The 27,592-nt window shown below is 48.5% G+C and overlaps 1 protein-coding gene across 1 annotated transcript; it reads left to right on the forward strand.

The window, feature by feature from the left end:
* The first annotated feature begins 974 nt into the window (after positions 1–974).
* On the forward strand, positions 975–17,980 carry LOC118900968 (aldo-keto reductase family 1 member B1). Its single transcript, XM_036863881.1, has 10 exons — positions 975–1,133; positions 9,039–9,206; positions 9,939–10,055; positions 11,059–11,136; positions 11,440–11,562; positions 12,076–12,182; positions 12,503–12,584; positions 13,152–13,235; positions 14,903–14,985; positions 17,569–17,980. Exons 1-10 carry the CDS (start codon positions 1,068–1,070, stop codon positions 17,609–17,611), a joined length of 951 nt encoding a protein of 316 aa, XP_036719776.1. The 5' UTR covers positions 975–1,067; the 3' UTR covers positions 17,612–17,980.
* Positions 17,981–27,592: the final 9,612 nt, after the last annotated feature.

Raw genomic sequence — 27,592 nt, forward strand, 5'->3', positions numbered from 1 at the left:
TAGAGGGAGATGGAGTAGAAAGATCAAATTTGAGGTAGGGTGCAGCATCATGGAGAAGCGTTGTTGGAAAGAATCCAAAACTGTCTACAAAGCTCTTCCAGCAACTTTCCTCTGGTTATCGTGGAAACTAATGTGTTTTCCTACCTGCCAATTAAGGCCGATTAATTTCTTATCTAGCACCTCCTAATTCGGAATATTTTGAAGCTACAATATTAAAGTTAACTTTTCTTTTGTGGGTTTCTGCCTTATTCATCTAGAGAGTTTCGCTAAGTTACCATGTATGAAATGTGCTGCTTTGATAGAGTCATACTTACCAAAGACTGAATGTCCTCTCTGTGTTCTGGATTAAGCTCATCAGGGATTTCTAACCTCAAGAGATTCTGGCTTTTGGAGGAAGGCTTGCTGAACCACACTCAGTGTGTACAGACACAGTTCACATCTAGGGTGGAGTGTGAAGTTAGCCCTAGGAGGCTACATACAGGCTGGACAAACCCTAATCTCCAGATGATGTTTTGCAGCAAGATTGCAAGCCACTTCTCTGGCGTGCACCTTTCTAAGAGCAAAGTGTGCTAAACTACAGCAGCAGTCTGTGTGTTCCTACACATTAAAGACCCGGCTTTGGTCAAATTCCCAAAGAGCGCGATACTGGTCTTGAACAATAGACAAATGTATCCATATGCGCTCTTTTAAAATATGAAACAAAAACCCCTTCCCAGGCTACCTATTTACGAGAAGTCTGTTACTTTTGCTAAAACATTCGCGTTTCCACGCTCCACAGCAGTTGGCTGAGCCAGCTGCGCCGCGTGGGGCGTGGGCGAACCACCGGCTAGAAAAGAATCCGGTCCCGCTAGGACCTAGCAGGAGGAGCTTCCCCGCGGAGCCACCCCACCCCGGGCTAACCGAGGCGCTGCATCCTGATTGGCCGGCGGGCCAATCAGAAGCCGCCTTTGCGTAGCCGGGCGCCTATCGTACCCGCCCCTTCTGCGGGTCTCACCGGCTATATAAAGGACCGCGCTCGAGCTTGCGCTGCATGGTCTTCTGGTCGGAGTCAGCGGAGCTCAGCAGTCATGGCCAACCACCTCGTGCTCTACACCGGCGCAAAGATGCCCATCCTGGGGCTGGGCACCTGGAAGGTAGGTGCCCTGAGGAGCGCAGTCCGGGGCTCGCTTCAGGCTCGGCGCGGCCTGGGCCGGGGAGAGACCTACAGTGACCCTGAGCGACCCCGCCGCGGACGCCCCGCCTGGGAGGAGCCACGCTCGGGCTGGCCGGGCCCCCGGCGGGATCGGGCCTGCAGCGCGGGAACCTGGACGCCGAGGCGGGCAGGGCGCTGGCCTGCGGTTTCGGCCCAGGGGCCTTGCGTGGGGGGCTTGAGAACGCCTCACGGGCGGCCGACCCCGTAACCCCTGGTGCTTGGGACCCGCGGGCCGCACTTTGAATCCGACCCCAACTGGAAAGTCACTAACGGGGCGCCGAACGAAGGGGGCTTCCCGTGTCCCCGCCGCTGTGGCCCCGAGGATGGAGGTCGGGGGCGGCGCCTGAGAGATGGAGGGGAAAGAGCCTTGGGCTCCGGCGTCCCTCGCTCAACCGCACCTCTTAACGCCCGCTCCTTTGTCTTTCTTCGAAATAGTTTGTCCTTAATCGTTTTCGGTTTTGCTCCCTCAGGAATAAGCGTCCCAAGGTAAGCTCGGAGACTGCAGGTGATTCAGTTAGGCGGCACGAGTTTGGCCAGGACCCGTCTATTTACATGTCCCCAGACGCGAGCCACTGAGTCCCCCGGAGCCGGGCGTGCCCCTAGGGGTGTAGTGTGCTGGGCGGAGAATCTGGGCCGGGAGGTTCCCGCCCGTGCAAAACTGCGAGCTGCCATCAGTAGTTAAACTGTCTTCGGAAACCTCGGTACCACTGAACTCTCTTCACAGAGTCCCCAAGAAGCGGTTAGGAGTCAAAAGGGTAGTCTGAGTATCTGAAAATTAGGGAGCGCAGAGGGGTGGTATTATGGGCGCCGAGGGAAAACCCAATAATTTTAAGCCGCTTATAAGTTAGCTTCGGGTATTGTATATTACATTGCACAGCTGTGACCTGGGTTTTCCTTGGAACTTTGAATATAGGATTGGGTATTGGTTATTTACACACAGACAAGGAAAAGAAAAGACTGCATGGATTGAGGGCGCTGTGAAATGGTTTGAAATAGAGCAGCGGATGGTGCTTACCTCAACCCGAAAAACTGCAGTTGAAAATTTGTAAATATAAGGGAGAATACAGGGTCGTAGAGTTGTCTCACACAGAAAGTGTTTCTTGGCCAAAGTGATCAGAGTATATGTGACTTGCGTTTTCTTCCAAAAGCCCAGTGGTGGCTCTAAGGGTGTAATTGAATTATGACCATTGTACCAAGTTAAATTGCATCTGTCGCAGGTTATTCTCTTGGAATGGTTGTGAACAGACACTTTCTTGGCAATGGCAAATTACAGTTTTTACGATGGTGAACCACCCAGACATACGCATGTAACTGGAACAAAAGTTCCACAAACCAATACTTAAACCTTACTGGGTTGGATGCATTCCAATATTTTTATTCTAAGCTCGCGGTTTCAGAAATTATGGTCCTGACCTTAAGTTCGTCATTTCAGAATCACTAGGCTGGGGTAAATAAGGAGTAAAAGTTGATAAAAGCGGGTTTTAAATCATTTGCTTGAGCATTTAACACTCCCTCCACCAACCCCAAAGCTGTATAGTTAGTTAAGATAGCTCTATAAAATCTGTACATTTAGATCATTCATTCCAGCAGACTAAGTTCGTTGAGGGCAAGGGTAGCGTCTACCTTGGTCACAACTATTTACAGCACTGCTCAAGGTGCCTGGTAAATTGTAGGTACCCTAAAGATATGTGTTCAATTAATACGAAGAAGTAAGATAACTAGATTTTGGGGGCGGCGAGGAGATGTTGTACGGAATTGTGTAGAGGCGTGGTGGGGGAGGTGACAGTGAAATGGTATAAGTATGGGCTTGGAGTAGATTTCCCTTTTTTTTCAAGTAAAAAAGGTATATGAATGGTGTTTTAATACCTTTCCCCTGTGTGTGTGTATATATTCCTTCACAGATGCTGGACAAAAATGGGGTTACCCAAATACCGTTTGCTTATCTTTGTGAGAACTGGGGAGGCTCTGGGAGTGGGTGCAGCACCTCGTTCCTATGGATCTTCCATGTGACGGTGGCTGTGTCTGTATATCCTTCAGACTCCTGGCGGGGCTCTGGGAGTCTCCAATCACTGTTCCTTTGAAGGTCCTCACACTCTCCGTTCTCTCTTTGGAGGTGAAGGTTTCAGGCCGATGGGAGAGCATCTCTGCCGCAGAGCCCATGTGGCTTAGAGGCAGTTTCCCTTGGCAAGCTTGACTTCCCCAATGGACAGTAAATAAGCCACGAGCATTGTATTGCCAGGAAGCAACTAAAACAGAGGTTACTTCTGATGCTGACCAGTGTCCTATTGCTGATAAATGTTTGGCCCTAGCTGAAAAATTGATAGTAAATGGCTGTTGTAACTCACCCACATACTCGAAACCTAGAAATGGAGGTAGAGTTTCTCCATCTCTTTTCCATTATCTCTGTATCTGCCCACACCCAGGAGCCTTTGAGACATTTTTCCCTAATTTCTAGCGCCCCCCCCCCCCAGTAAAGTTCAGCATCACAGATAGACTGTACATCTGTCTGTGTCCAGTGGCTCTTTGGCGGGCCACAAACCATTTTATAAGCTAAGATTTTTTTTTTTGCCACCGATAAACCAATTTTTGCCTCTTTGAGGGTGATATCACTTCCTTTAAGAATAGGAGAAAATGCTGAGAAAGAATTCAAGGCAAGTTCATGATGGCCTGAGATCCCAGCCTGGGGGAGAGGGGAGAAGGCAGAGGTGCTGGCACTGGAGCTAAAACAGTAGCTTGTTTTTCTGTTCACCAGCCTCATCTCCCTGCAGGCCTACACCTGGAGCTCTTCAAGGTCAAAGATACTTAAATAAGTCCTGCCTGCCCAGGGCCATTCCTGGTCCATCCCTATCTCAACCAAGTGGAGACAGTGATGTCTTGGAATTCAGGACAGATTGATTCACTTTGAGTGGGAGGAAGTTAATCTTGGTTTCATTAGTTGGTCTGTGTTTGTTGCCAAACCGAGTTATGAGCTTTGGTGTAAAAACCCTAGCCAGAATTGACTGTTTTCCTGTGATAAGGCAATGAAAAAGATTCTTCAGCAGAATGCTCTTTATCATTGGAAATTGTGGTTTACATTATTAAACTGTAAAATAAATTCGGACATAGCTGAACATGATAAGCCAAGTGAGGTTGGCTTCTCTGCACCAAACAATGAAAAGCGTCTCTGTTGACGTGAAAAATTGCACATTGTTGCCATCCTCCGGGTTCTGCCAGATGCTTATGTTGTTGGAGTCCTATGAGTGTGGCAGATTTTAAGCCTTGTTGATACAAAACTGCCAGATCCAGGTCTCCCAGTTGTGCAGAGTGGGAGCGTTGTGTGTAAGCACAGGGCAGGCGAGCAGGCCCAGCTCACTCAGGTTTACCCCAAGTTGATTGGGACTGTATCGTCAACTGGTTAAATTACAGCAGGGGCTAAAACCCTTTTAGTCCCCAGAATATCTGCGTTCAATATCAGAATACCTTTTTATTATTGAGGGGATGAGTTGGAAGCCAGAATGTTATTTGTGAATAGGAGTTAGGACAAATCAAGGCTGGGACTGTTGCCTAATCCCCATTTCTTTGTATGCTCTTCCAGCAGCTCAGGGGTTGGTAAACCGCAGGCCACAGCCTGTTTTTGTAAATAAAGTTTTATTAGAACACATCTCATTCCTTTACATATTGTTCATGAGTACTTTTGTGCTGCTCCAGCAGCAGAGTTGAGCGGTTATGACAGACCATTTGGCCCACAAGGCCTAAAATATTTTCTGTCTGGCCACTTTCAGAAAAAGTTTGGCAACTCCTCTTCCAGAAGATTCTAAGTAAATTAATTGGAACCTGGAATACATTTTGAGAAATTAGGTCACAGGTGTCTGTTTAACATGCATCTAGTTAAAATGCTTTATATTTACAATGAAAAACAAAATTATATTGTGACATCACTAGTATTTAAACAAAACCAATAATAAATAAGCTTAGTTTCTCTTAAATGCAGGTTGAGTTTCTCTGAAGAAAAGCTGGTTTAATCAGAAGAGGTTAAACAGTGTTTTTCAGTGACAGCTTTTCCGGAATATGTTAGTTTTCAAGGCCTTAGAGGTTGATGCCCTATTTCTTTATTAATCTAAGTTCACATCAAAAGTTATGGTTACCTGTTTCTTGCTCCAGGGTTACCATTGGCACACTGTTCTCATACTTCTTACCCAGGATGGTTTTTCTTCCCCAAAGTGAAGTTTCCTTTGTTCCCTACCCACCTCCTTCATTACAAAAGCGATACCTGCTAACTAGAGAAAATTTCAAAAAAAAAAAACCGCCAGAAAAGACACAGTCCTCTCCTCCCAGAAATCCCCCTGTTAAAACTGCAGAGGATTCAATCTCTGAGACACTTTGTTTTTACCAGTGACATTGTTTTATAACCTTTCTCCTTTGGATCTGCGGTGTTTTTCTTGTTGTGTTTTGTTTTTGACTTGCAGAGGGACTAGAGGGAGGGATATTATCTTAAAGTAACTAGCGTGGGCTACAAGCAAAGTGGAAGATGATTAGGTTTTTAAAGGGTGCGAGAGAGAGAGAGAGAGAGAGAGAGAGAGAGAGAGAGAGAGACTGACAGTAGTTTTCCGAGTTGGGACTATGAAAAGGAAATAGGCCCAGTTTGTGAAGCTGATGGGGGCCTCAGGGGCAGAGACTTGTCACCACTGTCACTTGGTGCCATCAGCCCAGAACATCAACAAGTTGCTGCCCAAGCTAGAGCTTTGGAGCTGTAAGGTCTGAGGGGGATGGGAATAGGTGCATGTGGCCAAGTCACAGGGCAGATTAGTGGCAGAAATGAATTTCAAACATGATTTTGTCTGTAGGATTTGTATTACTGTATTTGTATTATTATTATTTTTAAATAAATTTAAAGGATTTATATAATTTGGTTATTTATAACTTGGGTGTTTCCTCTACTGGTTTTCTGCAGATTTCCTATTAGATGTATGGAAACAGACCTTTACGATTTATTTTCTTTTCAAAGTCTCAGTCTGGACCCCTGCCTTCCGTGGGCAGTTTTCAATGTGGACATGGGATGGGGAGATGGTGTAATTGTATGTTAACATTCCCAAGTTTATTGAGTCATTTTTTACCATATCTTAAAGTGATGAGGGAAGTTAGTTTAGTCTCTTTGTGGGAAGGGCTCTTGATTGAGATAGTATTGAACATAGTTTGTGGATTCTGGTATATTTTCATCTCAGAGGATGATTTTCCAAGCCCAGGAGACTTGTCCTCTCCCTGACCAGTGTCTCACAGCCTCTTGGGGTCCACCGCAGAGTACACAGACCTCTCAGCGGAGACTGGCTCTCAGGCCCTCGCGCCAGGGTTTGAATCCTGACATCTTACTGCACCATCATGGCCAGTTTCGTAACCTCTCTGCACCTTAGTTCCCTTATCCACAGAGGTAACCATATCTACCAGGGTCGTGGTGAAGGTTCAATTCAATGATACGTTTAAAACTAGTGAAAATTGATCCATAACAAATGGCAGCTGTTGTTATTTTCCGTTTGAGCCATTGTGGGCTAAACACTGCACGGGGCAGGTTCCATTTTGTGACATATCTGCCCTGGCACAAGCCTCCTAGCAACCGGCATGCCTGTCCCAGAGCCGGGCCTGGCCCGCCCAGCCCAGGTGAGAGCCATTGGTTCCTGGCTGCACACAGAGCCGGTGGCCACAGGCAGCCTTAATCCCCACTGCTGCAAAGGCGTCTCTGAAAAGGGGAGGCCGGCATGTAGCACCCGTTCGCAAGTCTTTTTATGAATTGCCACCGCTTGTACAAATTTAATTTGTAAAATATGTGACAGTCCTCGCTTCTGCTTTGCTTTCCCCTTTGAAAGCAGTTTGGGCTTAGCTTCTCAGCACGTGCTTCTCTAGCTAATCAGCCCTCTGTCCAGGGAAGGGTCAGGGAGCTGTAGCTTCCTCGTGACCTCTTGAAGGTCATTTCTGTCCTTGGCTTCTCTATAAAAACATCACAAGAATGTGTTTTTAAGTTTTTTTGTCAATTGTTCAGCAGCCTTGATTATCCTACTCTGCACTCTTCTGGTTCCAAGGAACTGAATAACCAATTTAATCTTAACCAGGAAAAAAAATGTGTCCGGGTGGGGATTCATTGACTTACAAAATGATGTCAGGTGTACCAGATTCAAGGCTATAAAAGATGTGCCCAGGAGCCGTCTCTCACCAACCCTCATCTGTCCCTCACCCCCACTTTCCTCTAGCAGCTCCTGGCTCACATGCTTCCAGCACTGGGACCCCAGCAGAAGGAAATCTTGTCTTGGTAGCATCAGCTGAAGTCCAAAGATTGATTCTCATGGGCCTGGCTGGGGTCATGTCTCTGGCCCTGCGCCAGTCGCTGTGGCAGATGCAGCGTGTGGCTGGGCTGGGCCTGGGAAAGGTTCCTGCCCCTCTGCCCAGTGTTGGGGGCTGTGAGGTGCTGGGCTGGCACAGTACAGGCCCTCAGAGAAATCCAGTCAGGGCGCCGTCAAGCCTGAAGAGAGTTGACGCGCGCCGCCAGCCAGTTCCCCGGCTGGGTCTCCTTAGCTGTTCTCTTTCCTGGGAAGGGGTATGCTCTGCTCTCATCAGCAGCTGTGCCCAGGACGCCACAAGGAGGCCGTGGTACTTACTCCCTTCTGGTTATGCCGAGGTTTCCCTGCTCTGTTCCTTTAACCGAGAAGGGTAGGGGGAAGGCTGCAGGTGCAGCTTCTTGGGTCCTCCAGGGAACTAGGAGGTTGCCAGATTGTCTGAAGATGTTTTCTGATCTCATACCTGAGGTCAGCATCGCCTCTCCACGCCCCCTACTCCCTCTGTGGCGGCCAGCGAGCTGGGCGAGGGTCCCCCACTCCTCTGCCCTCGCCTGTTCACAACAGCTGATGTCAAAACAGCAGACGTCTGCAGCTGCTCATGGCCCTGGGGAGTTTTCCTGGTCATCCTTTTCTACCCCAGCTCTCCAGAGGAATGCGCTCTATGCATGCAGCAGTCTGATGCGCATGCGTTTGCTTTCCACCTCTCTGGTCGGAGCAGGAGCATCGCGGAGATGAGCGTCTGAGCGTCTGTGCGGCCAGTCTGGGTGCTGGGGGCGCTCCCCACGCCTGTCCTGCTCACTCACACGCGCAGATGGTCCGGGCAGGGCCGCCGTTCAGTCTTTTTGCCGCTCTGACCACAAACCATATGGTGGTCTTCCATGGCTCCCATTTCCCCCTCCTGTCAACTCATTTCTGCCCACTAATACCTCTGAGGGCCCACCTCCCACCTCCGCCTCTTGAAGCAGATTCTTACACAGTGAGATTGGAGCACAGGCCTTTGAATCTGCACCAGTAATGTTCCTGACTTTGATACACTCAAAACTGCTTGAAAACAAGTGATGGCCAATACTAGAATCCATGTGTGGAAGGAGAAAATAAATCATAGGCATTCACTCACGGAACTCGGGAACCAAACGGGAATTGGAGTGAATATTTACAGCGCTTTTGAAATATTTTGAGCTGTTTGAAGGAAACGGTATCCCTTATTGTCTTGGGAACCTAATAGATTCAGAGAGTGGGGGATTTTTTATACTGTCAACGGGTTCTGAAGAAACAAGGAGGCGACAGGCTTTGGCCCATCTAGTTAAGGTGATCTGTGCTGCTAGTAAGTGGTTGTCAGATTTTCCTAAAATGAAGCAACATTGCATCTCACCTCGGGATGTTCAGACACTGGCCGTGGCCTGCCTTTGCTGGCCTTACAAGAAACGGGAGCCCCTGAGGAGCCGTGGGTTCCTGCCACCCTTGCTTCTGGGTTGTGTGCAAACTGTGTGTTTTGTTTCATTTTTGGTTTTATCCCCGTGCCTTCCATTTCCTGTTTCTTTCAGTCCCCTCCGGGCAAAGTGACGGAGGCTGTGAAGGTAGCGATTGACCTTGGGTACCGTCACATTGACTGTGCCCACGTGTACCAGAACGAGAACGAGGTGGGGTTGGCCATCCAGGAGAAGCTCCAGGAGCAGGTGGTGAAACGTGAGGACCTCTTCATCGTCAGCAAGGTACCCCGCTCTGCAGGGGAGCCTGAGGGAGGGCTCTTGTCCACATTCATCCAGGGGCAGCATTAGCTTCGGGGCCCCGACCACGCTCTGGGGCCTCCTGATACAGCTACGGTTATCACCCGGCAGGCGGTTCTTCCAGGGGAAGTGTGTTGACTCAAGGCCACGAGGGCTCTAGGGCTCGCCTGTCTGTGGTCGCCTGTCTGTTGGATGGTCATTTTGCTCGGACCCATTGGTTGGAGCCCCTTTCTGGTGGGGCCAAAGCTGTGGGTTGGCGCCCCCTTTCCAGGGAGTTATCTTTGAGGACGGTACTTGGTTCCCATCTGCAGACTGATCTCCGCCGCTGGCCACTGTCTTTTACCCAGAGGCTGGTGGTGCCCAAAGGGCACCAGGTGGGAGGGTGAGGCTGGCTCCACGAAGACCAGCCTGTGGGAGAGTAGGCCAGAGGGCTCACGTTTAGAGCCTGGGGCTGGCTTGCTGACCTGTCCATTCTACTTGGTGCCTTCAGTTTGGTCCTTGTGAAAGGTTTCCTTATCTGATCATCCTCCCTTCCTTTGGAAAAGTTAGGATCCACGTGTGAAATGGAATCTCCCTCCCCACTGTTTATAGCGTCACAGTGAAGTGGGTGGGTTGTGGGGAGAGGAAAGCAAGTCCTCTGTCCCCGAGCTGTCCGGCTCCCGGCCAGGAAAGCGCTTCCGGCACGCAGGGTAAGACATGTTCTCTTGCTGGCTTCAGCTGTGGTGCACGTTCCATGAGAAGGACCTGGTGAAAGGCGCCTGCCAGAAGACGCTCAGCGACCTGAAGCTGGACTACCTGGACCTCTACCTTATTCACTGGCCCACTGGCTTCAAGGTAGGTACCCGGGGCTCAGGTGTAGCCTTTGGCATCACCCTCTCCTGTTAGCAGGTCGTGAGCAGGTGGACAGTCTGTGTGTGTCCTTGCTGCTCTGCTCAAGGTATGGTCCCTGGACCAGCCGCAATGGCGTCACCTGGGAGCTTGTTAGAACCCAGTCTCAGGCCCCGTCCAGGCGCTCTGAATCTGGACCTCAGGGGACTCACCTGCACGTTTCAGAGTTTGAAGAGTGCTGCTCTGTTATGTGGTGATCGTATAACTTGAAACTTCGTGACAGTGAACATGGCTCAGGTGACACTCCTGCCCATGGCCATAAGATGTCATCGGTGACCGCCCTTCCCCCCTGCCTCAGGCACCTACACACATACCCATTCATACCCTGTACATGTTTGTGTGTGTCTCTACATTCCACACACGCCCCATCCTGCGGAAGCTTGATAAACCTCGGCAGCCTGCCTCTTCACAGAAACCTCTAGAGTTATTATGTCCTCTGCCTCCTCTCTAGCCACAGGGCTCAGTTTTCTGCTTTGTCAGCCAGCTGGAAAGCATGCAGGTTTTACCCTATAACTCTATTTTATTGCCCTGTGGTATATCGGGGCCTTACTTTCATCCTTTGTTTTTCACAGTAAGCTGGCAGGGCTCGGTGAGGTGGTGGTTTTGTAGGCTTGGATCCAGCCAGGACATGGGCCCTGTGAATCCTGGTCCTGAGCCCCTCCCTGCCCATCCACACACTGCCATCCACGGCAGGGTTCATCTCACTGACCGAGAATTGTCCATCTCTGGTCAGCACCAACCCATTCGATAGAAAAAGGGTCTGGGGGCTTCAGGAGTTGTCTGCCGTTTCTTTTTCACACTGACACAGATCTGCTCTCGATTATCCTCTAAAAACGTAGCCAGCCATTGTAGCTTCGAATAATTGTTTTAGAACTTTGCTTTCAAAGATGCAGCCCCCCCAGCAGTTCTATGCAGGTCTGTTATTGATTGTTTTTGATTGTTACCACAGCCTGGGAAGGACTTCTTCCCATTGGATGGGGATGGCAACGTGGTTCCCAGTGACAACGATTTTGTGGACACCTGGACGGTAAGGCAGCCCCTGGCTTGGCCTCCCCTTCCTTGCCGCCTCCCCAGTCTTCTTGCAAGGGGCCAGGTGTGAATCCTCTGCCATTTCTTTTGCTGTAATTGTTCTTCTCTTACTGTTTTTTGCTCTTCCTGTGTCATTAAAGCCGACCTGGCTTTTGTCTTGGTGCCTCCTGTCTCCCCAAAGATCTGATTTGCTATCACCGAATAGGGCAGGGCCTGTTAAGGTGGCGGGTGCGAGAGGTGCTTCTGCCCCTTGTCCTTTGGGGCACATGTCAGCAGCAAGCAGACCCTCTTTGGTCTCTAGGCCATGGAAGAGCTGGTGGACGAAGGGCTGGTGAAAGCTATTGGAGTCTCCAACTTCAACCGTCTCCAGGTGGAGAAGATCTTAAACAAACCTGGCTTAAAATATAAGCCGGCGGTTAACCAGGTAACATCCGGCAGGGAAGCTGGTGTGCGTGGGAGGCTGTTTTGTTACTGTGTGATCCTAGCAGTTAACTTTCTGTCCGTGTCACCTGGGGAGCAGCCGGGAGGCAGGTCCCTGGACGCTGGCAGAGTCCTGATTTATGGCTCAGAAAGAGAGTGACACATCTGGGAGTGAAACTTGCAGGAGAGAAAGGGTTTGAGCCTGCCTTGTGAAGACTCAGGGTCTTGAGATGAGCTGTGTGCAGACACTGAGATCCTCAGACCTGTCGAAGTTGATAAATGGCCAAAGCCAGAAAAACCCTCTGGGCCCATGGCAACAGTAACAAGATTATTATCGTTAATGTCAAGGACAGTTGCTGGGAAACAGACAGTTGTTACAGCTTATCTAGGAGTTGGGACATTGGTTACATATAACTTTATGTCTGGGGAGGGGAGGGCTTAGCATGGGGAGACTTCCCGTGTATCCCATGGCCCGTGCCCACAGTGGCACCATCAACCCCCCTGTTTGCATCTGCAGGTCGAGTGCCACCCGTACCTCACTCAGGAGAAGTTAATCCAGTACTGCCAGTCCAAAGGCATTGTAGTGACTGCCTACAGTCCCCTTGGCTCTCCCGACAGGCCCTGGTGAGTTTTCATGGGACTGTGTTCTCTTGTCAGCTAGTGATGGTTAGAAATGGCTACAGAGAAGAATCCAGCATCAAGGAAGACGCTTCTGGGGCTGATGGGCAGACCTCCCCAGGAGCCTCCTGTTGGGTTCCTGGTTGGTGTTTCCAGTAGCAAGACGCCTACTCTTTTTCCAGCGGGTTGGGAATTCGTAACTGAGCTCTGAATCAGAAGACAGGCGGGCTGCCCTCCAAGGTCGATGAGGGTTAGCGTTAGGGTTGCCGGCTGCCTGGAGTGGTGGCGATGATGGTTGCTCACGCAGACCGTGTTTCTGTCTCCAGGGCCAAGCCCGAGGACCCTTCCCTACTGGAGGATCCCAGGATCAAAGCGATTGCAGACAAGCACAATAAAACCACAGCCCAGGTACAGCCATTTCCAGGCGCTCATGACTGTTCCCAGAACTTCCTGCATTCGTGGTGGTGGTTCCCATTAGCCAAGGAGGAGAGTGACTGAGCCCTGTCAGGCGCTCCCTGGACGTGTGGCTCGGGTCCTGGAGTGTGTGGTGGAAAGGGACTTAGAAGACTGCGTGTGGTCTGGGGATAACCGGACCTGCCCTTCTACCTCCGAGGGCTGGCACGAGGGTCAGCACTCACCACTGTTTGGGAACACCCGTCTCTGTACTCATGGAAGGCCACTCGTGATCAGCTGAGCGCTCCCAAATGGTAGAGTGAGTTCCCAGACAGGGAATAACGTACCCGGGAGATGCAGAAGCACAAGCACGTGGCGGGGAGGCTGAGGGCAGGGCTCGGAGGTCAGATCCTGAGCGCCTCCCCTCCCCCTTGCTGGGCATGACCCCATCACCTCTGAGCCTCAGTTTCCTCGCTGTGAAGTTCTGGAGTTTCTTTCTCCAGGTGACGGGTGTGTGAGATTAGGTGAGATGAGAGTGTAGAGCTGCTGGTATACGGACGCACTCGGCCCCTCTGTTCACAGGTTCTGATCCGGTTCCCCATGCAGAGGAACTTGATCGTGATCCCCAAGTCTGTGACGCCTGAACGCATTGCTGAGAACTTCCAGGTAAGGTCCTGGCTGGTGGGCCCAGGGTCTCCTCGGTGGAGGAGGGGCCAGCTCTTCACAGGGCCTCTGGACTGTCGTGTGTGGGCCCCCCTTCCCCTCGTCTCCTCTTGGAGTGGCAGGGAGCCCGCCGTGGACCAGGGACAGTGGTTCCTCTGGGAGGCGGTGCTGCGCCCGGCAGGCCCTGGGCCTCGGGCCCCGCTCTGCACGCACACACCTGTGCTGAGGCTCCTCGGGGAACTCGTCATTGCCGAGAAATGTTGCTCTTGAGTGACGCTGCCTGGGTTTGCATCAGGGCTCCGTTCGTTACTGTGCCGCAGTTTCCCCATCTGTAAAATAGTACCTATTTCAAGAGTTGTCATGAAGATTAAAAAAGATGCACCGAAGGGCTTCACGCAATGCTTGGTACCTTCATAAGCACTCAGCAAACACTGCTGTGCTGATAAGTCCGTGGCCTGCAGAGACCTTACAGGGCACCAGTGAGGTGTTCTCTCTGAGCGCCTGCCAGAGCAGAGCAGACCTCCTGGCACCTCCTGCCTGCCTGCCTCTCATACCAGTGTTGGGGGCTGGGCTGGGAGAAGAGCTCTCCAGGAGGGTCCCTGCGCCCGTGAGCCTCTGCTGTCACTGAGCAGAGCAGCTCCGCCAGGACCCCCTCTGTCTTCACCTGAGCCCTGGTTCCCAGCAGCTCTTGTTTCCATAGCAAGCAGCTGATTTTTGCCTGTTCCACTGGCCAGGCTGTGGCTGTAACACGTGCTGCTGGTCCCTGGGGCCTGGGGAGGGTGGAGGAGATAAATAAAGTGGTAAAATAGTGACCACGAGAAACACATATCCTGCTAGAGACGGATGTTTTGTTTCCTATTTTATTTTTTCAAGGTGTTAGAAAAGAAACATTATAAAATGACTAATCTCTAGTGCTAACATAATTATTTTGCATCTTACTGTGTAGTCGTTGCACATTTTTGCACAGTTGTGATCACAGAGTATGCAGCAGGCTTTCTTTCTGCACATTCCGCGATTATCCAAGCTGAGGGCCCTCCTCTGGTCCTGGGGTAGGCAGAGTTCTCCGCCTGATATGCCTTTCTCGTCTTCTCTGTCTGTCAAGACCTTATCTGGCTTCTTAGGCCCATCTCAAATAGCGTCTCCTTTGACCACATCCTTCAGCTTCCCAGCTGGAATTCCTTCCTGATTCCTCTGGATTCCCTGCGTGCTTTGTGGAGCATCTTTCCTGCAGTGTGCAGCTAATTATTCCCTGTAGCCAGCTGTTGAATTACCTCATCCTTTGCTTCATTGTAAACTGAGGCAAAGACACTTCTTACCCATCACTGTGTTCCGCCTGGTGCTTATCACAGTGGGAGTGCTCGGCAGAGGTTTTGAAATGAATGGAAGAAATAAATGGAAGAAAAAGTATCATTTTGTTTGGAGGTTCTGGAAGGGAAGGTCTGTTTTCATTGTTCACATAGTACCCAGACAAAACATGTGCGTCCTCTGAATAGTCATGTAAGAAACTTTCTCTGAGTTTAGTCTACCTTCCTGCCCCTCTGCACTCCAGGCAGCATCTCATCAGCGGTCCTGCCTGGAGCTGCTTGTGTGCTTTCCTGTTCTGTGTTTGATAGCTATTTCCAGAGCTTATTGGAGGGTTGGGTTTTTTTTTTTTTTCTTTTTCTTTTTAGGTCTTTGACTTTGAACTGAGCAGTGCGGATATGACCACCTTACTCAGCTACAACAGGAACTGGAGGGTCTGTGCCTTGGTGAGGTGAGTCCTGGGAGAGCCTCAGGAGGGTATCAGGTGCTGCAGATGAAAGAATAACTCCTGGAGGCCTTACTGTCCAAGTCCTGCTATTGCAGCGGCTCTGACTTGTGCATGTTACCTTGCCTGTTAACTTGCCTTCTCCGTGTACAGCAGGAAACATTTACACTGTGTCAGCTGAGCCGCACTCAGCCCCCAGGAAATGTAGGGAGCTCTGCCCTAGATGTCTTCTCCTCCCGCTCCCATGCACTGTTGGCCTAACCTGCAGTAACCACATGTATTGACTTTTAATTTTCAAATTTTAGTGGCACATCTGAAACCAGATGATCCCAGGTGGCTCGTGCCCCACCTTCCTGGAAAAATTTGCGTGTGACTCTTTATCTCTAATGACTAATGAAAGGGTTTTAGTCGGAAGACCATGGTGCTTGGGGCTCGTGTTCATCCCAGCTCTGACAGTGATTAAACCATGTGACTGAGAGAATCACTCGGCCCCTCCAGCTATATATGTGCTGGTTCCTTGTATTCCCTCTGACTTGTAGTTTGGAATCTGAGGGAGATGACAAGGAAGGTTGTTTTTTCTCTTTTCGTTTTTGCACCACTGCATTAACTCCGTAAAGTTTAAAACTCATTTTCTGCTTTCAGGAAGAATCTCCCCACTTCACAGTGGAGACTGAGAACCACCTCTGTCGTGATTTTTATCGTCCGACTTCTCTGTTTCTTCTCTTCTTCTCAAGTAGTTACTCTTCTAAGCAAAATTCGAGCATTCCCTAAGGCCGACTCGGGTGCTAGCTCTCTCCTTCCAGCCTCTGCTCTCCCTCCAGTTCTGGGTTGGCACCACTGGTGGCTTCCCACCGCCCCGGCAGGTGTCCGCCAGGTTTGCATCTTGGCCGATAACTCTCTCCTGAGCGTCGGTCGAGCACATGCCTGTGAGTGTGTTGCTGCCACGCCGCGGGCTCAGATTCGGAACAGGCCACGAGCAGAGTTTACCGCTGGCCCTTTCTGCTGTCCCTGTTTGTGTTAATGGTGCTTACCCTTTAGACATTAAAATCATTTTTGATCTAGTGGGCAAGGGAGAGAGAAGAGAGAAGTGAATCAGTCGCCAAGTTACATCCGTTCTGCTTTGCGAATCACTGATCGTTCATTCAGTTTCCTTTTCCCTTCCCGCTGCTGACGCAGCGTATTGAAGGGCAGACAAACCACAGGGGTTTTCTGTTCGGCCCCTTTATGTGTAGACTCCTTCTACTCTCTAGTGCTATTCTAGAAACAGCTGTCAGATTATCCTGCGGCCACTGATGTTTCATGGGTTCGGATTGGAGCGGGGAGGGAACGGCTGGCTGCAACATCCCCAGGTCACCTAGGAAGCTTTTTCTAACCATGTGTACACATACATCCGTACATACACATTGCCACAGTTTGGCATCTGTTGCTATACTGAGCCCCTGTGGCTAATGGCAGTGTTATATTTCTCAGGTTTGATAGGATGCCAAAAAAAAAAAAAAAAAAAGCCATGGGGAACTTTTGAATTGCCTAAATATTTGAGTAAGAGTTGTATGCCCCAAGCAGGGTTCACCCCGGGCCTTTCACACTCTGCCCAGCCAGGCTTTCCAACACTATTGCCATTACATCCCAGCACAGGCCATTGGCCCTGCAGATGGGACCGTGAACCTTGGCCAACACGTACGCCTGCATCAGTCCACCCCCAGCTCGACGTGCAGCCTGTCCCCTCTCCCTGTGCTTCCTGTAGCAAATCCTCACCTCCTCTCCTGGCCTCACTTCAGCTCCCACTGGTACCCAGGAGGTTTGGGAGGTGACAGTGGCTTCTTGTTCCATGTGTTCGGAGCACTTGCTGTGTCACGTGTCCAGACTGTTAAAATCTCTTATGTTATTATCACCCTCTTACTGTTTAAGGCAATAGGTGCTCTCTCTGGTCCTGCAACTAGACTGAGTTACCAGGCAGCAGGGATCGTGTCTTGCCGCCCTGCACACCTTAGGCACAGTGCTGGGCACACGGGGAGGGTGGTGTCCATCACACAGGTGCTGATGGATGAGAGCCCCTGGCAGAGGACTGGAAGGTGGGCCACGACCCCAAGGGCAGACCCAGGATCTGCAGTCTCAGAAGAGGCTCGTGCCCTCTGAGGCCTCTATTTCTGCCTAAATGAGACACCATTTCTGACCTTTTTTTTTTTTTTTAGAGAAGTGTTTGTTTTTCCTTTTGCTTTTATGTATTTATTTTTTTATATTTATTTTTGGCTGTGTTGGGTCTTCGTTTCTGTGCGAGGGCTTTCTCTAGTTGCGGCGAGCGGGGGCCACTCTTCATCGCGGTGCGCGGGCCTCTCACTATCGCGGCCTCTCTTGTTGAGGAGCACAGGCTCCAGACGCACAGGCTCAGTAGTTGTGGCTCATGGACCCAGTTGCTCCGCTGCATGTGGGATCTTCCCAGACCAGGGCTCGAACCCGTGTCCCCTGCATTGGCAGGAAGATTCTCAACTACTGCGCCACCAGGGAAGCCCCATTTCTGACTTTTTGAAGTTTGTTATGGTCAACATCTCTTCCTCGAAAAGCTAATGTGTTTCTGTTTTCTCCTGATAGCTGTGCCGCCCACAAGGATTATCCCTTTCACGAGGAGTTTTGAAGCTGTGGGCGCCTGCCCTTCCCCAGGTGACCTGCTTTTCCCCGCCTCACTTTTATTGTGTGTAGTATAGCTTGGCCTGTGTCCCTCAGCGGTGGGTCAGCGACTTACAGACGAACCAGCGAGGGCTCAGCCAGCTTGGTGTTGGGTCCGAAGAGCAGAATCAGTAGATTAGAAGTCTCTTCAGTTTTCTTTGCCCTTCTTCTTATCCATCTGGGGAAAGCACAACCCAAATACCCTTTTCTAAATTGAATTTACAAAATCAAAATAGTGCCTCTAACAATTGCATTTTGATTGCTTGGAACTGTAATCCTTTCAGCTAGACTTTTCTTTGCCTCAAATAAAATGTGCTCTTATGAGTGTGATGCTGTTTATTTTGTTTTGGTTTGTTGAAACGATGTACCGCCTTCCCTGCCCCTCACCCTTCCTCCTGTTGATACCCATACAGCAGGCCACTCAGCTCTGCAACAGGAGGGAGGACTTGGTGTCTTTACTTTTGGGTGGGGACCCCTCACCTCGGTGCTTCACCCATTTAGCTTTAGGGCTCTGGGTCTCATCCTGGCTGCACATCAGAGACACCTGGGAGGTTTCGAATGCTGGCGTGTCTGGTCCTCATCCCTGGAAACTGATCTCATTTGTCCAGGTGTAGCCAGGACATCAAGAGTTTGCAGGATCCCTGGGTGACTCTAATGTGTAGCCAAGGCTGAGAGCCTCAGCTCTGCGGCTGAGCCAGAACACAAGTCCGTTTGTTATTTCACAAATTACTTGGTTGTTCCTCCTACCTGTGAAGGCCAAAGTCCTATGGTTACTAAGCAGCACCACTCACAAGAAACTGCTTTCATGAAGCTCATTGTCTGGACCAGAGGGAAGAAAAGCATCAATAATAGGTATTAGCTTGGGCCACTCTAACAAACTATGGGGTTGGCCAAAAAGTTCGTTTGGGTTTTACATAAGATTTTACGGAAAAACCGGAATGAACTTTCTGGCCAACCCAATACTAGAGACTGGGTGGTTTAAACAACAGAAATGTATTTCTCAAGGCTCTGGAGGCCTGTAGTCCAAGATCAGGGTGCCAGCATGGTCGGGTTCTGCTGAGGGCCCTCTTTCTGGCTGGTAGACGGCCACCTTCTCGCTGTATCCTCAAGTGACAGAGATGGATGAATACTTTAAATAGGGTTACAAAAGTAAAGGCCTTTTATTACTTTTACAAATGCTGTTGCTTTTTAAAAAATTAATAATTTCTTATCCAGAATTAACAAAGGCCAGGAAAGAAGGTCGGATAGATAAGTGTTGACTTCAAGTTTTACGAAGATAAGTTGCTTTGCTCCTGGCTTTGTTTATTGGATGATTATAGCCCCTATGGTTAGGTGACAACTGCTTTGCAGGTTATCCATGTGTCGGATGGATAGCGTTTAGTTGGGCAACATTGGTTGCTGGGTCTCACCCAGGGATACAGGAGAGCAGCCCAGCCCCTGAGCAGCTGGGGCAGAGCCAGGTGGGGGGCCCAGAGCACCAGGCACTGACCGCTGCTCACTGCCTGGGCCCCTCGCTTCCTGGAACCTACTGGTCACTGTGGTCCAGTCCCCCTTGCTGGATAGGCAGGTCCCACCTTATCCCAATTCAAACTGCAAACCTCTTCAGTCACCCTCTAAATCACCAAGAGCAGACTATCATTTTATTAACAGCTGTGGCAAGTCCTCTGTGATCTAGTTCCCAAACGATTTCTCCAGGTAGTCGAGAGTTGGCTTAAGTGCACTTTGGAAAAACTTTGGGGTAATCACTAGTAAGAGATTTTAAATCAGATGCCTGCTTTCTAGATCCCTGCTTAAAATCTCTCAAAACAAGACCATTGAGAAGTCAGCCAGAAGCACAAACAAGATAAAGGGCCCTTTGCTAGCCCTCCTCCCTGCTTTCTAGAAGACCTCCGATTATATCTAAGAACTGTCCCTTGCCTGGGGTGAAGGAAGAGGAGGGGGATCAGAGCTGTCACAAAGGACTGGGGCTGCATTTTGAAGACAAGACAGAGGAGTATTTGCAGCATAGGGCTGGAGCAGATAGACGCCAGAGGGTCTCCATGGGTAGAGATGCTGCATTCCCAGTGGAGAGCCCCTTTCCACCTTCCCTTTGGGGAACTAACCCCACCCCCATCCCCCCTCCACCATCCTGGGCAGGTTGCATCCCAGCCTCAGGACTCAGGTAAACTCCTGGTCACAAATGTACTGACCCTCCAGGGGCCAAGTCGGTGGGAGTTACAGAACACGGGTGTAGGTTCCTGCTTTGAGGAGCTCTGCTGGGGCCACGAAATACATTCATGGAACACTTGGAATCTGACCAAAACAAAGTTCCAGCCAAAGAGTAGAATTGTTAAGATAATGAGACCGACTGAAAGATGGAACAAAATTTGATTGACTCTCATGGGCGATTAAGACCCGCACTTGAAAATCTGCTCTGAACAATAGTGGCACAGGTTGATTTCAGACAGCACAGGGTCTGATTTCACGTTTCTCAACGTGAAATTGTGTCCTGTGTGTTGACACAATTCCCAAACGAGCTGTCTCAGTGCAGTGTCTGTGGTGCTCGCTGACGGAGGGCCCCCTCGCTTACGGTGGAGCTGCCAGCAGAGCCCTGGGGGGACCACCACCAGGAAGAGCACCGGCTGTGTTGGGCTCAGCCTGGGAAGGCTTCCTAGGGGGACTGTCTTTGGAGGTTCAGGCTCTTGGGGTCCAACTCCAGGTCACACTTAGTCTTTCTGACCCTTGAAGGCATGTTCTAGCTGTACTGCCAGGAAGACATTGGGCTCAGGAACCTGAAGGGACGCTTCCCTTCCTTCCCTCCCCAGAGTTTGGCTTCTCAGGTCTTCCTCCAGCCCAACTCCCAGCTAAGCCCGAGGGAGCACCAGTGTCTGTTTTCCTTGCCCTTGTGTCTGCAGTGCCTAGAACCGTGCCTGGGCACACAGTGGGCGCTTGGTAATGGCAGTTGCATGTACGAGTGAGTTGATGAATGAAGAGCTTATCTTAAACGACTAACTATGAAAACCTCCTAGTGTGAAATCAGTGTACTTCAGACCCAAAGAGGGGCTGCTCAGTTCTGACTAGTGGCCTAAAATATGTGAGATGGTAACAAAAAATTGTATAAGTATAGACGGACTGAATCTTCCTTGCAGCTCTGCTCTTCCTAATCCATGACTCTGGCGAATCGTTTAACCTACCTCTGTTTCCCCAATCTACAAATGCTTCCCTCCTAGCGGTCATAAGGATTAAATGAGGTCATGAATGTGAAACCCATCTCCCAGGCTTTGCACACAGCCCTCGATACATGCTAGTCATCATTGCTGATGTTGTTAATAGCGTCATTATTATTATAACAAAATGTGGGCAACAGAAGCAAACCCACTGTCCCCCCCAGTTTGTAGATGGTGCCCCAGGGCGTGGAGCTGTGTCCAGTGTGGGGCTCTCTCCTCTGCAGGACCAGGTCTTTCTCCACTGCCTGGACTCTGTCCAGCCTCATGCACAGGAAGGGCAACTCCTGATTCATTTATCTGTGTGCAGCACAGTGTGAACTTTTGTTTCCAACCTGAGGGATTGTGCTTCCTGGCAAGACGAGTGAGCCCTGAAGAAAATGCTGCCCATGTGTTTGTAAGAAGTTTTTTTTTCATACTGATAGATGGAATCATAGGGTGTTAGAGGTGGTCTAATCCAGTGTGTCCTAGTCCAGTGTTTTCAAACATATTTTTGGCAGTAGACTCCTTTCTTTAAAATAAATCCTCTGTGAATTCTCAATATATACACTAGATGATGGCAGAGCTGCTGTGGTTTAAGTCGGGGAGGAGGCTGGGACCCAAATCAGTTATTACCCCCATGCACAGCCCCCAGCCGTGAGGGCCCTGGAACACAACTTCAAAGCCTTGGGATCCAACCCTTTGTTTTTCTTCTGTTTGTGTGTGTGTGTGTGTGTGTGTGTGTGTTTTAACAATTATAACACTTATTTCACACAGTTACTGGAGTCCAGGAATTCCGGAGCAGCTTTCCTGGGTAGTTTTGGATGGGGGAGTCTCTCAGTAAATATGACGGTTGGGACTCATCATGCTAAGGCTCGACTAAGGCTGGAGGATATGATTCCAAGATGATGCACTCCGTCACTGGCAAGTCAGTACTGGGTATTGGCAGGAGGCCTCAGCTCCTCCCAACAAGTACCTTCCGTAAAGCTGCTGGAATGTTCATGACATGGTAGCTGACTCTCCCTGAGTGAGTGATCCTGACTCTCCCTGAGTGAGTGATCCAAGAGTGCACAAAGTGGAAGCCATGATGTCTTCATTATCTAACCTCAGAAGTCAGACACCGTCATGTCCACCAAAGATCAACCCCATTCACTGGGACACCATGGAGGCTGGCTACCACAAATTGCAAACCTAGAACTCCATATTGTTTAGAAAGCATTTCAGAAGTAACTACAAATGTGCAAATGATATTTCAAAAGAATATACGTTCAGATTGGCATGCCTAGCCAAGCAACACTTTGGTTTTACAACAAAAAAAACGCTGAGGATCAGAGAAGTGAAGCGACCAGCCAAAGCTCACAGAGCAATATTTTAAATTTTATTGAAATGTAGTTGATTTACAATGTTTTATTAGTTTCAGCTATACATCCTAAAAGAGATGAAATCACTATCTCAAAGAGATATCTGCACTCCCATGTCCATTGCAGCATTATTCATAATAGCCAAGACATGGAAACAACCTAAGGATCCATCCAACCTAATGATTGAGTGGATGAATGGATAAAGAAAAGAAAAAAAATGTATATATATATATATATACTAAAGGTCCTTGACTATGCTTAATGATTAAACTATTATTATTTGGTCTCCTTTGACTGTTTTCCTTTGTTTCTGCATTTTCTCACTTCTCTGATCAAACTTATTCTTTGACTAAAGGTTTTTCACGGACAAAAGTCAGGCTGAGGACATGGGGTGGGCCAGGACCATAGGGTCCTGCTCCGTTTCAGTTCCACCTTCTCTTTCTGTGATCTGTCCACTAAATCGCACTGAAACTAATTTTTATGACTATTTCTGTTGCTCTCTTAACTCACACAGAAAATCTAGCGTGCCAAACTGCAGTTATTGAGCAAAAGAAGTCAGATTCTTTAAACAGAATTATCTTTTAAATATCAATGTTCTCTCCTACCGTCTTTAATTTTCTATGCTGGGTAGATAACATAGCCATTCATTAGTGATAAGCAAACTATGCAAGAGTTGCAGGCCAGGAAGTGAGAGGTGGTCAGACAAGAAACAGCAGATTTTGGAAGAGAATTCTAGGGGTATATGTATTAAAGCTGGGACCCTGGAAGGGAGAGTTAGCCTGAGGCCCCAGGCTAACAGAAGCCAGACATGTTTTTGTGGAACTGGAGCACAGGGTCACCAGAGACCAGAGAAGGGGGCACTGACCACAGGGGACAGGTCCCCCTGGCTCAGCATGGCAGGGAGGGCACGGAGGCCCAGCACGGGAGAAGGGGGAGGAAGAGCAGAGGGGCTATAAACTCACTCCTGCTGCACGGTTTCACGTGGGTCTGCAGCAGAGGCTCCGGGCCTGTACCTGGGCGCTAAGGAGAATTATGTGGCCTTCCCTCCCCGTCACCATGAGTCAGCAGTTTTGGACAAGAATGTTGGCTCTGGTAGGGCTCTCAGAGGTCATGTGGTCACAGCCTTCATTGTACAGAAGGGACCAAGTGACTCAGTCAACAGGAGCCAGCCAATTAGTAGGACAACCAGGATTAGAACTTCTATCTTTGGTTGTTTATCCAGTGTTCTTCTTCTATAGCTCACCTACACTGGTGTCCGTCCTCTTAGTCTGGACACACCATTTTGGAAACCCCAAACCCTCAATCAGTGGCATAATCTGGACTAGAGACCAGACTGGCTTGTCAGCCTGTGGGAAGCCAAGGGGTTCAAACTGTGTTTGAAGGAAGCCTGGATTTGTGCACCAGGGCTGAGGTCGGGAAGGGGTGCCTAGGTCTCCTCTCTCCCTCCCGCCTCAACTGGAGCAAATTCCTTTTCATCTGCTTTGTTTGTTGGAATTATAAGATTTCATTTGCAGAGAAGTGTTCTGATCCTTAGGAAAAAGGGTCAGAAAGATTACAATCATTCCATGGAGAACCAGATTGTATCTATTGGGGCTCTCTCTGCTCATTTCCCAAATTTTAGTACCTTTCAATAAAAATTCTTGGAGACCTAGTCACACGTTCAGCTCTGTGGCTTGTGCTAAGGGGCACAGAGAGAGAGATCACGCCATCCTCAAGGTATAGCTCTATAAACGATTCCTGGGCTAGTCACTTGGAGAAGGGAAGCATTTTTTAAAAATTGTTATTTTTATTGAACTACAGTTGATTTACAATGTTTCAGGTGTACAGCAAAGTGATTCAGTTATATATATTCTTTTTCAGATTCTTTTCCATTAGAGGTTATTACAAGAGATTGAATATGGTTCCCTGCACTGTACAGTAGGTCTTTTTTGTTTGTCTATTTTATATAGAGTAATGTGTATCTGTTAATCCCAAATTCCTAATTTATTCCCCCTTCCTTTTCCCTTTGGTAACCATAAGTTTGTTTTCTATGTCTGGGGAAGCATTTTCGAATGATACTTCTGCTTGCCTATTTCTCGCACCACGTTCCTACCATCATCCTATTTAATTGCATCCCATTTCTTTGATGTCCTGGAGAAAGGTTACAAAGGGATAAGGAGATAAGATCTTGGCATCTACACCTTGCTGACTTTTGTCACTATAATAGGGATGATTGCTTTCCATGTGTGCACAGGAGCTCTATTTCACAAGGTTTCCAGATGATTTTCTGTACAGGGTAACATAAGGCAATAACTTCATCGCGGTAGGATAAGGAAGGACAGAACAGGATGTCCTAGGTTGATGTTCCTAAATTGGGCACCCCTTGTGTAAGCCCTGTTGGCTCCTAGGAATACTTGGAGGACAGGTAAAAGTTTAGATAACAAGAAGAGTTGAAGGAGGGAGTATGTGAGAGTAAGCTGATAAGCTCCCACTGTATCCAGAATTCTTCCCCGGACCTAGTACCCACGCCCCCCAATTATATGATTAAAATGCTGCTTGGATATTATGGGGCACACATAAACCGCCGGTCTCAGCCCAATCCCTGGCCTGCAGCCTCACCAGAACATTCCTGACAATGCTTCTTTGGTTTGGGTGGGCTTGACCCAAGAACAGAGACTGGACACACTTCTAGGTACTGTGGGTCAAACGGAGGTGGGGTGGGCGGCAGAAGGGACCTAGTTCATCTAGTGCATTGCCTGTGAGCAGATGGGGGGCTCCATCCACACTCACCCCTGCATTTTCTTTTCCTCCTAAGCTTATACTGCCGTGTGATATTTGCTGCCCCTGCTGGCTACACATGAGTGAAGACATATTTTAGTGACTGCGGGAGCCCTTGTTTACTATTGGAAGTTAGACCTTCATAGTAACCATCACCACAGTACTCTGGCCGAAACTATCAGTGGGGAACTTATAAAAGCATATCAGACACTGTACAAAGCTTTTTACATACATTGTCTGATTTAATCTTCAAAGTGATTTTGTGAGGTAGGTATAAATATTCCCACTAAACAGAGGAGAAACTGAGTCACAGAACAATTAAATGGCTGTGCAAAATCCATGCTGGTAAATGGCAGGGCTTGGATCCAAATCCAGTTGTGTCGGACTTCAAAGTCCACAAACTGAACCACTCTGCAAATTCACGTTCCCAGCAGGCTATATCCTGGATGGGCTCACCTCTCCCATATTTGGTCAACACAGACAAGCCACAGACCCATGTGCCTTCTTACTCCATCCATCCACATCCTGGCAACCTCCCACATAGTTTTCTCCTCCATCACCAAGCCCACGACCATCCCAGTCTCTTCTTTCCTTCCTCGTCTTTGTACAATTTGCTTCCCTCCTGCTGACCAGAAACATCCACCCAAATCCAGGGAGCTCTGGATAGAATACAAGAGGTCTCGGAACTTGGAGAGGGAAAAAAATTATGCTCTACTGTGAATATAGAAAACAAACAGAAATGGTACCTGTGATTTTGTTGCTAAAAGAAATCACAGGCATTTCTGTATCATGTCACCATTGTCACAGATACCTCAAAATATCATTTAAGCACATCACTTCTTTGAAATTACAATAGTTACTAAACCTGTCTTCTTTGAAATTACAATAGTTACTAAACCTGTCATTAGACCTGTTATTTAATTATTAACTAAAAAGCATGTGTATTACTATATCACAGGTTTGGTTTTTTCAATATTTTGATTAGCATTCTTTCAAAATTATGGAATTTCTTTGTTATACTGTGCATTTAATGTTATGTACTAAAAAATTCTACTTAGATGGGTGTCCAAAGTCTTCTGCAGCCTGCCCAGGGGTCCTGGCATGATAAATGGTTAGGATCACTGCCCTTGATTCTATGCTAGGCTTTGGGCCTCCTGACCCAGATCACATAATATAGCAGTGACAAGAGATAGGAGCAGTTGGAGTTCTCCAAATAGGATGACCATGTGAATTATCTTCCAAACCAGGACCCTTTTGAGTTGAAAGGGGCACTATTAATAATTATGCTGGGACAAGTGTAAACTGAGACACTTGGTCACCCCACCCGAATAGCATGCATTCTGGAAACTGAGGAATTAGATCAGAAAATGCCAGGTGATTAAATGTAACTTAGAAACATCAACATAAACACTCACCCCATCTATAAATATTGCTGCTGATAAAACTAGATGATCTCTTAAATTCCAACCAGAAAAAAATATAACTAATATAAAGTATACTGACTTCAAAATAAGTAATTATAGTATGTAATAATAATATAACATAATAATGTACCCCTTACTGTAGACCAAGCACTGTCTGCCCTAATTGGTAGGTACTATTATTATCCTCATCTTATAAAAGAGGAAAACTTGGCCAGCATCACACAGCTAGAAGGAAGCTGAGCAGAGTCACAAATCCACACACACTGGCTGCCGTGTCTGTGCTCCAAGCCATGGCCTCCACTGCCTCTTTGAGACCTTGTAACATTAGGAAATTTCACGATCTGATTGTAATCCAGCAAAATAACAGATGGAATACAAGAGATTAGTCTTGTTTATCTCCAGCACTGTACAGGGTAGAAGCTGCTTTTATTCTAAATCACAAGATCCAGTTATTTGAAAGACATTCCCCAGAGAAGAAAGGGGAATCTGGAAGGTTCCCACAGAGCAGTTCCTGTAAGACATCTAAATTGTACGTAACTCTTCCCAGGCGTTCACCATTTTCCTTTGATTGCAACCGCTAGCTCCTGTTGGAGACGCAGTGATCAAGAGCATGGGCTTGAAGTTGAAATTCCGGACACGTATTACCAAGCTGAGCAGCCTTGGGTAAGTCGCGTAGCCTTCTGGCCGCACTTTTCTCATCTGCGGAATGGAAATAATGGTAAACCTCACCGGTGTTGGTGAGGAGTAAATGAGCCTGGTCAATATGTAATACACAGCAGCAATTATTGTTATCATTATCATTTTATTCTAACCATTCTGTCCCCAAACGCATCTCTCTTTATTACTCTGCGTGTTTCCATGTGCTCTGGGCTCTTCAGCTTTACTTCCTCTTCAACTTTTTTTTCACCATTCTGTAGCTATCTTTGGGTGACTGTGAGAACACGTGCTTATACAGCATTTGCACCAGAACTCATTTGGCTGATGCAACATAAACTCTGACAGCTGGAAGTGAGACCAGGGTGGACGTGCTCTCAGGTTTATCACATCTTCTCCATTTGCCCACTCCGCAATAGCATTTGTGCCTGAGCTCTTTATTTGCATTTTGCTGAGCCGACATGAATTTTTATAAGTTCAGGGGTGTCTGGAGAATTCTTCAGTATGAATTGAGTTGACAAAAAACGGGATGGATCATTGGTCACCTTCGTGGAAACAAGATGATTTTCTG

The sequence above is a fragment of the Balaenoptera musculus genome, chromosome 9 (assembly GCF_009873245.2).
Source record: "Balaenoptera musculus isolate JJ_BM4_2016_0621 chromosome 9, mBalMus1.pri.v3, whole genome shotgun sequence".
NCBI lineage: Eukaryota > Metazoa > Chordata > Mammalia > Artiodactyla > Balaenopteridae > Balaenoptera > Balaenoptera musculus.